The sequence below is a fragment of the Sorex araneus genome, chromosome 5 (genome assembly GCF_027595985.1).
Source record: "Sorex araneus isolate mSorAra2 chromosome 5, mSorAra2.pri, whole genome shotgun sequence".
In the NCBI taxonomy this organism is placed as follows: domain Eukaryota; kingdom Metazoa; phylum Chordata; class Mammalia; order Eulipotyphla; family Soricidae; genus Sorex; species Sorex araneus.
In genome coordinates, this window is record NC_073306.1 from 197,615,769 (window position 1) to 197,628,613 (window position 12,845).

At 40.8% G+C, this 12,845-nt stretch overlaps 1 protein-coding gene across 2 annotated transcripts in view; it reads left to right on the forward strand.

Moving 5' to 3' along the window:
- MTHFD2L (methylenetetrahydrofolate dehydrogenase (NADP+ dependent) 2 like) overlaps positions 1 to 12,845 on the forward strand; it is a 109,530-nt gene that overhangs the window by 72,837 nt on the left and 23,848 nt on the right. For both annotated transcript variants that reach the window (XM_055139079.1, XM_055139080.1), the window contains one exon: positions 10,315 to 10,440. In XM_055139079.1, coding sequence (XP_054995054.1) covers positions 10,315 to 10,440 — 126 coding nt within the window. The remainder of the gene's footprint in view (positions 1 to 10,314; positions 10,441 to 12,845) is intronic.

Below are 12,845 nucleotides of genomic sequence, written 5' to 3' on the forward strand. Positions count from 1 at the left end.
ATCAGAGTTTCTGAGTGTTTTTTGACATCATGACCTCTAGTTTTTAATCAGACTTGTATGGATCCTCAAGATTGCCGAATCTTAGCTTTCCAAATATACCATCCAGATTTGATAAGACAAATTTGAATTTATATTTACAGATGCTCAGGAGGGCTCTGCCATGATGTTCTCTTAGGAGCAGAGGTGAGAAGGAGCTAAATCCTTTCAGCTCATGGAGGTTAATTTTTACAGTTTCTCCAGGAAGGGTTGATTTTACTACAGAAAAAAAACCCAACAGATTCCACACAGCAAGTTGTTTTTTTTTTATTAGTTTATTTTTAATTAGAGAGTCATCATGAGGGTACAGTTACAGATCCATACATCTTTGTGCTCATGTTTCCCCCATACAAAGTTCGATAACCCATCCCTTCACCAGTGCCCATTCTCCACCACCAGTAAACCCAACATCCCTCCTCCCCTCCCCAGTCCAGTCTCCCCCCACCCCACCCTGCCACTATGGCAGGGAATTCCCTTTTGTTCTCTCTCTTTCTGATTAGGTGTTGTGGTTTGCAATAAAGGTGTTGAGTGGCCATTGTGTTCAGTCTCTAGTCTGTATTCGGCCTGCATCACCCTTCCCCCACATGACCTCCAACCACATTTTACTTGGTGGTCCCTTCCCTGAGTTACCCAGAATGAGAGACCAGCCTCCAAGCCATGGAGACAATCTCCTGGTACTTATTTCTACTATTCTTGGACGTTAGTCTTATAGTCTATTATTCTATATTCCACAGATGAGTGCAATCTTTCTATGTCTGTCTCTCTCTTTCTGACTCATTTCACTTAGCATGATACTTTCCATGTTGATCCACTTATATGCAAATGTCATGACCTCATTTTTTCTAACAGCTTCATAGTATTCCATTGTATAGATGTACCAGAGTTTTTTCAACCAGTCATCTGTTCTAGGGCACTCGGGTTTTTTCCAGATTCCGGCTATTGTAAACAGTGCTGCGGTGAACATATAAGTGCATATGTCACTTCGGCTATACTTTTTGGCTTTTCTGGGTTATATTCCCAGCAGTGGTATTGCTGGGTCAAATGGGAGCTCAACCTCAAGTTTTTTGAGAATCGTCCATACTGTTTTCCAAAAGGGCTGAACTAGCCGGCATTCCCACCAGCAGTGTAGAAGGGTCCCTTTCTCCCCACATCCTCTCCAACAGCGGTTGCTTTTGTTCTTTTGGATGTGTGCTAGTCTCTGTGGGCCACACAGCAAGTTTTTTCTTCTCCCGATACAACCAATTTAGCTAATAGCATTTGAAAGTATGGTGCAAAGTTGGATATGTAGAAAATATATAAAAGATTTTTAAATGTGATATTGTCTGTGTGCATTAAAAATGAATTCATTAGAAACAAGTCAGAAAAAAACAGTAGTAAATAGGCTTAAGTATTTCAGTCCGCATACAATAGTGTCATATCAATTTAAGATCTGTACAACCAATACAGTTGATTCTTTTGTTTTGTTTTGTTTTGCTTTTTTGGTCACACCCAGCAGTGCATAGGAGTTACTCCTGGCTCTGCGCTCAGAAATCACTCCTGGCAGTGCTGGGGAGACCATATGGGATGCTGGGAATTGAACCCGGTTTGGCCACATGCAAGGCAAATGCCTCACCCACTGTGCTATCCTTCCAGCCCCACAGTTAATTCTTAATTATATAGAAAATGGAGAAATTTGTTTGCTTTTATTTGTTAGACGTTAAATAGTACATATTTTAGTGAGCTCAAACAATAACAACAAAGATTGAATAAAGAGGGCCAGAGAGATAGTACAGGGGTTAAAGATCATATCTTGCTTGTGGGCAACCCTGGTTCTGCCCCCAAAATGACATGGTCCCTTGAGCATCAACTGGGTACAACCCAGGAACCCTTCCTCCTGCGCCCTCAACACCACTGGGGTGACCCAGATAATCCCCAGCATTGCAGGGCTCGAACAGCACCACATCTCTGCGTCCTCACACTGTACACACACTGTACCTGGGAATTTACAGTACCTGAGAATTTTGTGGGGGCCATGGGTCTCCCTAGATCACACTGTACCTGAGAATTTGGGGGGCCCTGGATCTCCCCATATTTGTTGGGGAGATCATAATATATTATGATTGGTCCTAATATAACACAACCTAATAATAAGTTAGGTTGGTTAACACAACAAAGATTTTTTTTGTTTTGTTTTGGGGGGAATCATTTGGGGCAAGGGGAGTTGAGCCATATCTAGCAGTGCTCCGGGATTCTTCTTGGCTTTGCACTCAGAGAGGGGCTGGATGATCATGTTGATGCATAGGATTGAAGCCAGATAAAGCCAAGTGCAAGAAAGCAGCCTGATGGCTATACTATCCCTCTGACCCAGATGAAGATTTTTGAGGCATATGTTTCTAAGTCTTGGAAAATAAGCAGTCATTTGATATGTCTGCTGATAACAATGGTAATGATAAACAATGGTTTGTTTATAAGCAAATTTTATGACTTCATCTCTTGGATAGACATGGAGAATATCATGCTAAGTGAAATGAGTCAGAAAGAGAGGGACAGACATAGAAGGACTGCACTCATTTGTGGAGTATAGAATAACATCACATGAGGCTGACACCCAAGGACAGTAGATACAAGGACCAGGGGAATTGCCACATAGCTGGAAGCCTGCTTCATGAACGGAGGGAAGAAGACAAATAGAATAGAGAAGGGATCACTAAGAAAATGATGGCTGGAGGAATCAGTCGGGATAGGAGATGAGTGCCAAAAGTAGATAATGGACCAAACATGATGACCTGTCAGTGTCTGTATTGCAAGCCATAATGCCCTAAAGTAGAGAGAGAATATGGGGAATATTGTCCGCCATGGAGGCAGGGGAAGGGGTAGGAAAGGGGGCATATACCAGGGATATTGGTGGTGGGGAATGTGCACTGGTGGAAGGATGGGTGCTTGATCATTGTGTGATTGTAACCCAAACATGAAAGCTTGTAACTGTCTCACAGTGATTCAGTAAAATTAAAAAATAAATAAATAAAAAAGAAAAAACACTTACTGTGGTAATAGATGTTAACTAGATATGTGTTATTTCTCAGTACACAGAAGTAGCCAATGTTCATGTTGTACACATAATTTATAAATTGTATCTCAATAATAAATTAAAATTTTAAAAAGTCAAATGGTTTGATACTAATTAAAATGAATTTCAGAACATTCCTAAGATAGTAAAATTACTTGCAATGTTTATTTTTTCTCAGCAAGTTTCCTGGAATTATAAAGCCAGGTTGATGAAAGGAATCGTAGTTACAGTAAATTATGAGGATTAGTTTCAATTTTCACATATAATGCTTGGATATTCAAGTTATGTAGTAATTAAGAGTAGGTGTTTGTGGAATTATCACAGAAAAAAATAGCTTTTGGGAAATGTACACTTGAAATCACTTTTCATTTTCAACTTTAATAAGTAGCTTTTAATGTGATTTGCTGTTATTAAGTGATAAGAATTTAAGCATATTGCAGCTTTAAACTACTAGTAATTTTCTCTATAAGACAAGCGGATCGGGGCTGGAGCAATAGCACAGCGGGTAGGGCGTTTGCCTTGCACGCAGCCGACCCGGGTTCGATTCCCAGCATCCCATATGGTCCCCTGAGCACTGCCAGGAGTAACTCCTGAGTGCAAAGCCAGGAGGTAACCCCTGTGCATTGCCGGTGTGACCCCCCCACAAAAAAAAAAGACAAGTGGATAAACTGGAAAATTTAACATACCTGAAATAGAAATTTTGTATGTCTCTTTATATAAATTAATGTGTTAGATACAATATGTAATATTATTTTCTCTAATTCGATAATTTTAAAATAAATTGGTTGTAAAAATAAATAAAAAATAATAATTTGGGAAAAAAAAAACAAGTATTTCACTCACAGAATGGAAAACACTAACTTTTTCAGTTAAATTCCACCCTTACCATACTGGGAATATTTGCAATAAAGAGTGAAGACAGAATAAAGTTTTTCTTTTTGACATACTTTATCATATTTAAAATCACTGTTTCACTGTATCACTGTCATCCCGAGGCCGTGTTCTTCCAGGAGCTGGATGTTGGCCATTGATGGGATTACATATTTAACATATCCTTATGTTAAGCCAAAATTAATTTTATTCCCTTATTTTCTTCAGATTTCCTTCTGAAAACATAGACTAAATTGACTCCCTATTCATTTCAACATAATGAGAGTACCACTGTATTATGGACTTATATGTTGATTTTATGCTTCATTTTCCAGAGATAAATGTCAGAGTTTTTTTTAACCATCCCTGTATTTCAGTGGAATTCTGTATGTGAACTGGTGCCTGTCCAGTATGTCTACAGAATAAGGAGCCTATGCCAGAATGCAAAAAATACCTGCTCCGTCATTGAGAAGATTTTGTCATAGGAAAAAACTAAGTTAGTTGAATTAATGGTGTATGTAGTTGCTCTACATTGCAGCAAAAAGTTTTCTTTCGATCCTGTCTCAGACCAATAGTAAGTATTTAAACCGACCAAGTATATGTCACCTGTTCTGTGTGACATGATTTCTAGATCTGCTGTATTATTCTTCTCTGGATTATTCTTTGGACCAGTTGAAATGCTACTGGTTTTTCCAGAGGGTTCAATCAACATATAGTGGAAACATTACTTTTTTATTGGATTATTATATTTGGACACTATCATATATAAAATTAAATTTATATGTATATAGTATGAATATATGTAAATATAGTAAAAAATGTAGATAGATAGATAGATAGATAGATAGATAGATAGATAGATAGATAGATAGATAGAGACAGAAATAGAAGGAGAGTGAGAGAGATATTTTGAAGACATACCTGGCTGTGCTCAGGACTTTCTTCTGGCTCTATGAATTCAGAAGCCCACAGGAGGTTGCCTAGGATAATTCTTGGGTGAGCCACGTGCAAGGCAGGAACCTTAAGCCCTGTTTTATCTTCCCAGTTCCCAGTTGTTACTGTTTTAATGACTTTTTTTTAATAAGAATTTTATTTTATTGAATCACCATGTGGAAAATTACAATGTTTTCAGGCTTAAGTCTCAGTTATACAATGCTGAAACAACCATCCCTTCACCAGTGCCCATATCCCACCACCAAAAAAAAAAAACCAAACCCCACACGTACACCTCCCATCCCGCTCTCCCCACGCCCCTCTGCCTTGTAACTGATAAGTTTCACTTTACTTTCTGTTTACTTTGGTTACATTCAATATTTCAACACAAACCTCACTATTATTGTTAGGAGTACCCCACTAGAGTCAGACCTGTTGTGAAGAGAAATGAGGTAGCGCGGTTTTGTATTTCTGTACTTTAACAACTAAGTCCAGGGAGATTTCTTCCAGATATTGGATCATTGCAAGCTTGTAAACCCCATCTGTGGTCGTCATAATATGGCGGTCACCACGCCCTTCATCTCCAGAAAGGAAGAAGCAAGAGAGAGAAATACCTTTCCCCTCCTGGGCGGGCATGGGGCCGAGGCTTAGTTCTCAGGCTGGAGACATTCTGCGAGGAGCTGCCCATGCTGAAAGTAGTTTTGCTGGGTCTGGATTCACTCTCGGCAGCAGGCGGGGCCGATGCCACCCCTGTTTTAATGACTTTTAAATAAAGCTAGTATCTGAACAAAATTTTACGTTTGTTCCCTTTCAGAATTTTCTTGCTGCTTAGAGTCTGTCATTCTAAATGGCAGCTCACTATTTTATTTAGTTTTATGTCATTTGCAAATATCATCATCTTCATCATCATCCCATCAATAGTTGATTTTCTCGAGCAGTCTCAGTAACATCTCCATTCGTCCTAGCCCTGAGATTTTAGAAGCCTCTCTTTACTCATCTTTCAAAATGCTGCCACATTGGAGGCTCTTTCAGGGTCAGGGGACTGAGACTTATCATTGTTACTGGTTTTGGCATATGAATATGCCATGGGGAGTTTGCCAGGCTCTCCCATACAGACAGGAAACTCTCAGTAGCTTGCCAGGTTCTCTGAGAGGGAGAACTAGGCTATAAGATGTCACACTGCAAAGTGGCTTCGTGCTTCCAGGAGCTTGGTTTTTGTCTCTGGATGTTGGCCATTGATGGGATTACACAGTGCCGGGGGCAGTCCCTGGGTGTAACCACCTAGCTACTGGAAAATAGGGGATCTGGGCGGAAGAGGTCCAGTTCTGATCTGAGCAGGCTTGGAGATCTCAGTTCCGGGTCCCACACATCTGGGTTCCTCTGCAGGTTCCTTCATGAGTGAGGCTCATCCGAACGTGTGGAGAGGGGCCTTGAGCATGGCTGTGGCTGGGTTCCGGAGTTCTTCAGCTGCAAGGGCTCTGCTCAGGGTGGGGAGGAAAACTCAACCCAGCTTCTCCGAGGGGCCCGGTGAAGAAAGCCAGGTGTGGGGGCAAGAGACTCTTCGTCGCTCTTTTCCGGGAGCTTGGTTTTATTGTCTCTGGATATTGGCCATTGATGGGATTACACAGTGCTGGGGGCAGTTTCTGGGTGTGGCCACCTAGCTACTGAAAAATGGGGGAATCTGGGTGGAAGAGTCCCAGTCCGATCAAATATAGATCAAATATAGTGTCTATATTTACAAATATAGAGTTTGTATTGTGGTATAAAAATGCAGTCTATTTCAATAATAATACATTTTTAATTAATTTTTAATTGCTCACTTATGGTGACCTTTACTGATCTTTACTGAGTTTGCTCATCTTACATCAGCTAGTGATTACTTAGATGCTGAATTTTTGTCTTAAGCTTTGGCTGAAATGATTGAGCTCTCCACCTCAAGATTTGATCCTTCACTATCCTAGCTTGAGGTTTTTCTTACCACTGTGTCAGAGGTAGAAAGCGCCAAAGACCGCTGTGAGATTTCTGCTTCTTGCATGGACTAACACTTAGGAAGTCGGCCTGCAGAAAGACAGAGATAACATAAGAATCACAATGCCAAAGATTTTTTTTTTTTTTTGAGTCACACTCGGCTGTACTCAGGGAACACTCCTGGCAGGAAAGCATGTAGGAGGACTGAAATTGAACCTGGGTTGGCATGTGTAAGGAAAAGCACCCTACCTGCTGTACTATCTCTCCAATCCCACCAATGCATTCTCAGAAGTTATTTATAAATACTTTGAAAATGTGCTGACAGATTTGTTTTTCTTATTTAGGGTTTTCTTTGTTTTTTACTGTGACATGATATACATAGCATAAAATTTGACATTCTACAACAGTCTTTCTACTTTGTGACTACCAGTTTCTGTCCTTTACAAGATATTCATACCTCACATGAAAGCATTTGCGATATTTGTGCTTTAGTGACTTACTTAGCATAAAATCTTCAAGGCTCATTCTTATTGTTGCATATTTTAGAATTTCCTTCCTTCACACATACTCTATGTATATATCACATGCTGTTTATCACCCATCAGTGGACACTTGAGTCCGTTTTCACTTTCTATTATGAATAATTCTGCTATAGATATACAAATATCTTTACTCATAGTGTCTGTGCTTTGAATTATTTTGGGTATATACAAGAAGTAGCTACAGTTTCTGAATCACTTGGTATGTCTACTTTAAAGTTTTTGAGGGTCCATCGTACTATTTTCCACCATTTTATAGTTCCACCATTAATGCACCAGTTTCATTTTTCTCTGCATCCTTGCCAACACTTGTTATTTTCATGTGTTTTACTGAAGGAGAAAGAATATTTTTCTCTTTCCTTTCTTTTTTTCTCATTTATTGTTATTGTGATAGTCGGAACAACATATACTTGGTTGTATTGCTTGCAGACTTAATTGTGGTGTTTATGCACAGTTGCAATGCTCACACACTTAGTTGCAGTGTTTGCTGAGTGCTGGGGATTACAGGCTTTGTTCAGGTTCTGAGAATCCCAACAGAAGTGATTAGTATGTGCAGTAGTTCTTGGAATGAACTCAAGCCTCATGCTTGCAAGACATGTGCTCCAGTACTGAGCTCTCCCCTGGCCTTTTGATTTTTATTTTAAATTGTTTATCGTAATGGGTGTGAAAAGGATGAAATGGCATCTCATGGTGGTTTGCTTAGTTTTGGTTTTTGGGGCCACATTCAGTGGTGCTCAGGTTTACTCCTAGCTCTGTGCTCAGGGATCACTCTTGGCAGTACTGTGGGCCATTTGCAGCCAGGGCATCAGCCACATGCAAGGCGAGCACCTATTCACCATACTGTCTCCCTGTCACAGAGCCTTTACACTGTTACTAACACTGAACACCATCTTTTAAGATGATACTTAAGCCATATAAAGTGCTTTAATGAATAGCTCAGATACTGAAGGAAATCTTCTAACAGGAAACTCTTTCTTATAAAGGATACAAGCTATCAGTGAGAAAATTACTTTTGAGGCATAATATTCATCCGAGGTAATATGCTGCAAAGATGGCCACAGACTCTTAGATTCTCCTGTTGAGAGAAGTAGAATCTCTGTCTCTCCTCGTCAAACTGATGTGGAAGAGGTCTGCCATGTTTGACCCCAGAATACTGCAGAAAAGGCATGTGCCAGTCTCCACATTCCAATCCTAAAAGTCTGGCAACTTTGCTTCCTAGCCCTTGAAGCACTAACTCTCGGAAGCAAGCAACACAGCTTGCAAGCCACACAGAGGGGACGTGTCTGTGTGCTCCAGTTAACAGACGTAGGTGACTCCTTCACCATTAGCATCATTCGCAGCCTGTGGTCCAGCCACTTTGTACATTCTGCCTGGCCACAGCTCTAGATGATCTCGGTCTCCTCTGTCTGACTCCAGGGGGACCCCACACAGGGGCAGTTCAGCCGAGCTCAGTCAATCCACAGAATCATGAATCATCATCGTAACTGCTTGTTTTAAATCACTGAGATTGAGGGTGGTTTGTTAACCATTAACAAGAAGAAAGAGGGACATTAGTTGCCTGGTACTGTTACACTTGAAATAAAACTTGAAAATAGGAGCTGGAGCAATAGCACAGCTGGTAGGGCATTTGCCTTTCACACGGCCAACCCAGGTTCGATTCCCAGCATCCCATATGGTCCCCTGAGCACCGCCAGGGGTAATTCCTGAGTGCATGAGCCAGGAGTAACCCCTGTGCATTGCCAGGTGTGACCCCCCAAAAAAAAACTTGAAAATAGTAATAGGAAATGACAACTTAATTGGAGATAGGTATAGAGCTCTTTAATTTGGAATGAAGAAACAGCGAGTAGAATTTTCTATTTCTGAGTTATATATTGATATAACGAATCAGAAAAATAAGAAAAACAACAGAAAGCTATAAGATAAAGTATATGGAAAGTGACATAAGTGGCATAAGCTGTATAGTATTTGTCACTTTATTACAACTCTGATGAATATTAATGATTACTCTCTTAATTTTCCCCATTTTTTTCCTTGCACCCCTTATCTTTAGCAGGAGATAGTATTATGTCCCAAATCTCCTCATTCTATTGTAGTATCACTGTATCACTGTCGTCCTGTTGCTCATCGATTTGCTCGAGCGGGCACCAGTAACGTCTCCATTCATCCCTGTCGTGTTCAGGGTCAGGGAATGAGGCCCATTATTGTTACTGTTTTTGGCATATCAAATACGCCACAGGTAGCTTGCCAGGCTCTGCCATGCGAGATTCTGCATTGCTCTCTTCTGGGAGCTTTGTTTTATAGTCTGTTTCTTGGACGTTGATGAGATTACATGGCATGGGGGCAGTTTGTGGGTGTGACTGCCAAGCTACTGGAAAACGGGGGATCTGGGTGGATGAGGCCCAGTCCTGATCCAAGCAGACTTAAAGATCTCAGCCACTGGTCCCACTTAGCTGGGTTCCTCTGTCGGTTCCTTCATGGCTGAGGCTCATCCGAGCATGTGGAGAGGGCCCTTGAGCATGGCTGAGGCTGGGTTCTGGAGGTTTTCAGTTGCTGGGGCTCTGCTTGGGGCGGGGAGGGAAACTCAACCTGCCCCCCTCCAAGGGGGCCCCGGTGAAGACAGCCTGGCACAGGGGCATTCTATTGTAGTATATGAAATAATTAAAGTGGTTCTTCAAGCACATCTCCATTGAAAGAAGTCTGGGAAAGGATAACTCCTATCAGAATTCTATCCACAGAAATCTCTTGCATTACTTTTGTTCTGCTTACTCAGAAAAAAATATCCAAGTACAGTTGACCTTCCTTTCTTAGAAACAGTGTTTTGTGTATTTATTTAAAAACCATGATAATAAAACATTTTATGCATGAATCCGTGCAGTTGGACAAAGTATTCTCCAGTGTTATACAACTCTCTCTTGCTTTCAGGTGTTCCAAAGCTGATTACATCTGATATGGTTAAAGATGGTGCTGCTGTAATTGACGTGGGTATCAATTATATCCCTGACCCTGTGACGGGAAAGACAAAATTAGTCGGAGATGTGGACTTTGAAGGTAATAAACTCTATTTTTTTAATAAGTAAGGGAAGAGGGGCTGGAGAGATTGTACAAAGGGTAGGTGTTTGTCCTATATGCACACTAGGTGGTCTCCCAAGCTTTGCCAGGAGTGGTAGCTGAGCACCAGGAATAAGCCCTGAGCACTGCCAGGTTTTGCTCCCGAACAAACAAGCAGATCAGTAAAGAAAAAAATAATTCTACTTTGCAAGTACAAAAAAACTTCAGAGATGTTACTAAGCTACTAATCAGCAAGTTCTGAAGGAAAAGAGGTCAGCTGAGTGTAGTGACTTTGTACATCAATACTATGAACTTTAACACTATTGTAATCATGTAATCAATGTGTAATAATAATGTTAATAAACCAAGTATAACCAAATTCATTTTCTAATTTATTGTTGACAAAACTGAGCCTATTAAGACAAATATGATTCCAGATTCCTGACCCCCAATCTATTTTAGCTAGTATCTCTGTCAGATACTTACCTGTATTAAGGTTTCACTATAGTCTAGGAATCTTAGGTGCTAATAAGACATGACTATAGTAAAGTAAGTGAAAGCACTTTATACTAGAAATAAATATGAATTTTCTGTGGGAGGAGCCATAGTATAGCAGGTAGGGTGTGTTAGGGCGCTTCCCTTACATGCTGTGACCAACCCAGGTTTGATCCAAGGCATCCCATATGGTCCCAGCAAGCACCACTGGAAATAATTCCTGAGTGAAGAATAAGAAATAATCCCTGAGCATCACAGGCTGTGCCCCCACAAGTAAAAGTTATAAATAAATATGTATTTTTTTTGCTTTTTTTGGGGTCACACCCGGCAGTGTATAGGGGTTACTCCTGGCTCTGCACTTAGGAGTTACCCCTGGTGGTGCTCAGGGGACCATATGGGATGCTGGGAATTGAACCCGGGTCAGCCGCGTGCAAGGCAAACGCCCTACCCGCTGTGCTATCGCTCCAGCCCCAAATATGTATTTTCTGATAGAAAAAATATCAGGGTCATGTTTTGTTGGAGCTGTGTCTTGACAAACTGAAAGGAATACATGATGCCATTTTTTTTTAAATTTTATTTATTTTTTATTAGAGAATCACCGTGAGGGTACAGTTACAGATTTATACACTTTTGTGCTTATACTTCCCTCATACAAAGTTCGGGAACCCATCCCTTCACCAGTGCCCATTCTCCACCACCCGTAAACCCAGTGTCCCTCCCACCCTCCCCAATCCCATCCCCCCCACCCCACCCTGCCACTGTGGCAAGGCATTCCCTTCTGTTCTCTCTCTCTAATTAGCTGTTGTGGTTTGCAATAAAGGTGTTGAGTGGCCGCTGTGCTCAGTCTCTAGCCCTCATTCAGCCCGCAACTCCCTTCCCCCACATGGCCTTCGACTACAATGTAGTTGGTGATCGCTTCTCTGAGTTGACCTTTCCCCGGAACGTGAGGCCAGCCTCGAAGCCATGGAGTCAACCTCCTGGTACTTATTTCTACAGTTCTTGGGTGATAGTCTCCCACTCTGTTATTCTATATACCATAGATGAGTGCAATCTTTCTATGTCTGTCTCTCTCTTCCTGACTCATTTCACTCAGCATGAAACTTTTCATGCCCATCCACTTAACTACAAAATTCTTGACCTCCTTTTTTCTAACAGCTGAATGATGCCATTTTTTAAATAATTCACAATTTGCATTTTTGCTTTGAATATATTTATCAGCTAGCTTATGGCTTACCCAACTTATCACATAGTGTTAAGTAAAATTGAAAGTACAGATATGTGGAAATCTCCTAAGTATTTGTACCTGCATATATGAGATTACAGGGTACATGAGACAAGATCCAGATCTGCAAACTGAGCCTGTACTGAAAAAAAAAAGATAAAAGGAAAAAGAAAAACTGGATACACATACACTATATATATGCATATATATGTACAGTGTGTGTCTGTGTATACACAGTGTGTGTATGTGTATATATATGTACATATATACATACACAGTATGTCACTGTCACTCACTGTAACATCATTGTCATCCTGTTGCTCATCGATTTGCTCGAGCGGGCACCAGTAACATCTCCATTGTGTAATCAATATGTAATAATAATGTTACTGTTTTTGGCATATCGAATACGCCACGGGGAGCTTGCCAGGCTCTGCCGTGTGGGCGGGATAATCTCATACACAGTATGTATATGTGTTAATATATGAGTTTGTGTGTATATATGTATTTGTACACATACACACACTATGGGCACAAAGAGTCTTCAAAAGCAAAATACAGATGTGCCTTATCCAAGAGCACATTGCTGTCCTCACAGGATGTCATTCAAAGGATTCTTGTCAACTTTGGGGCCTTCAGTCTATGGACATGTGTGTCCAAGTGATCTGTGATTTTGAGTCTATGGGTA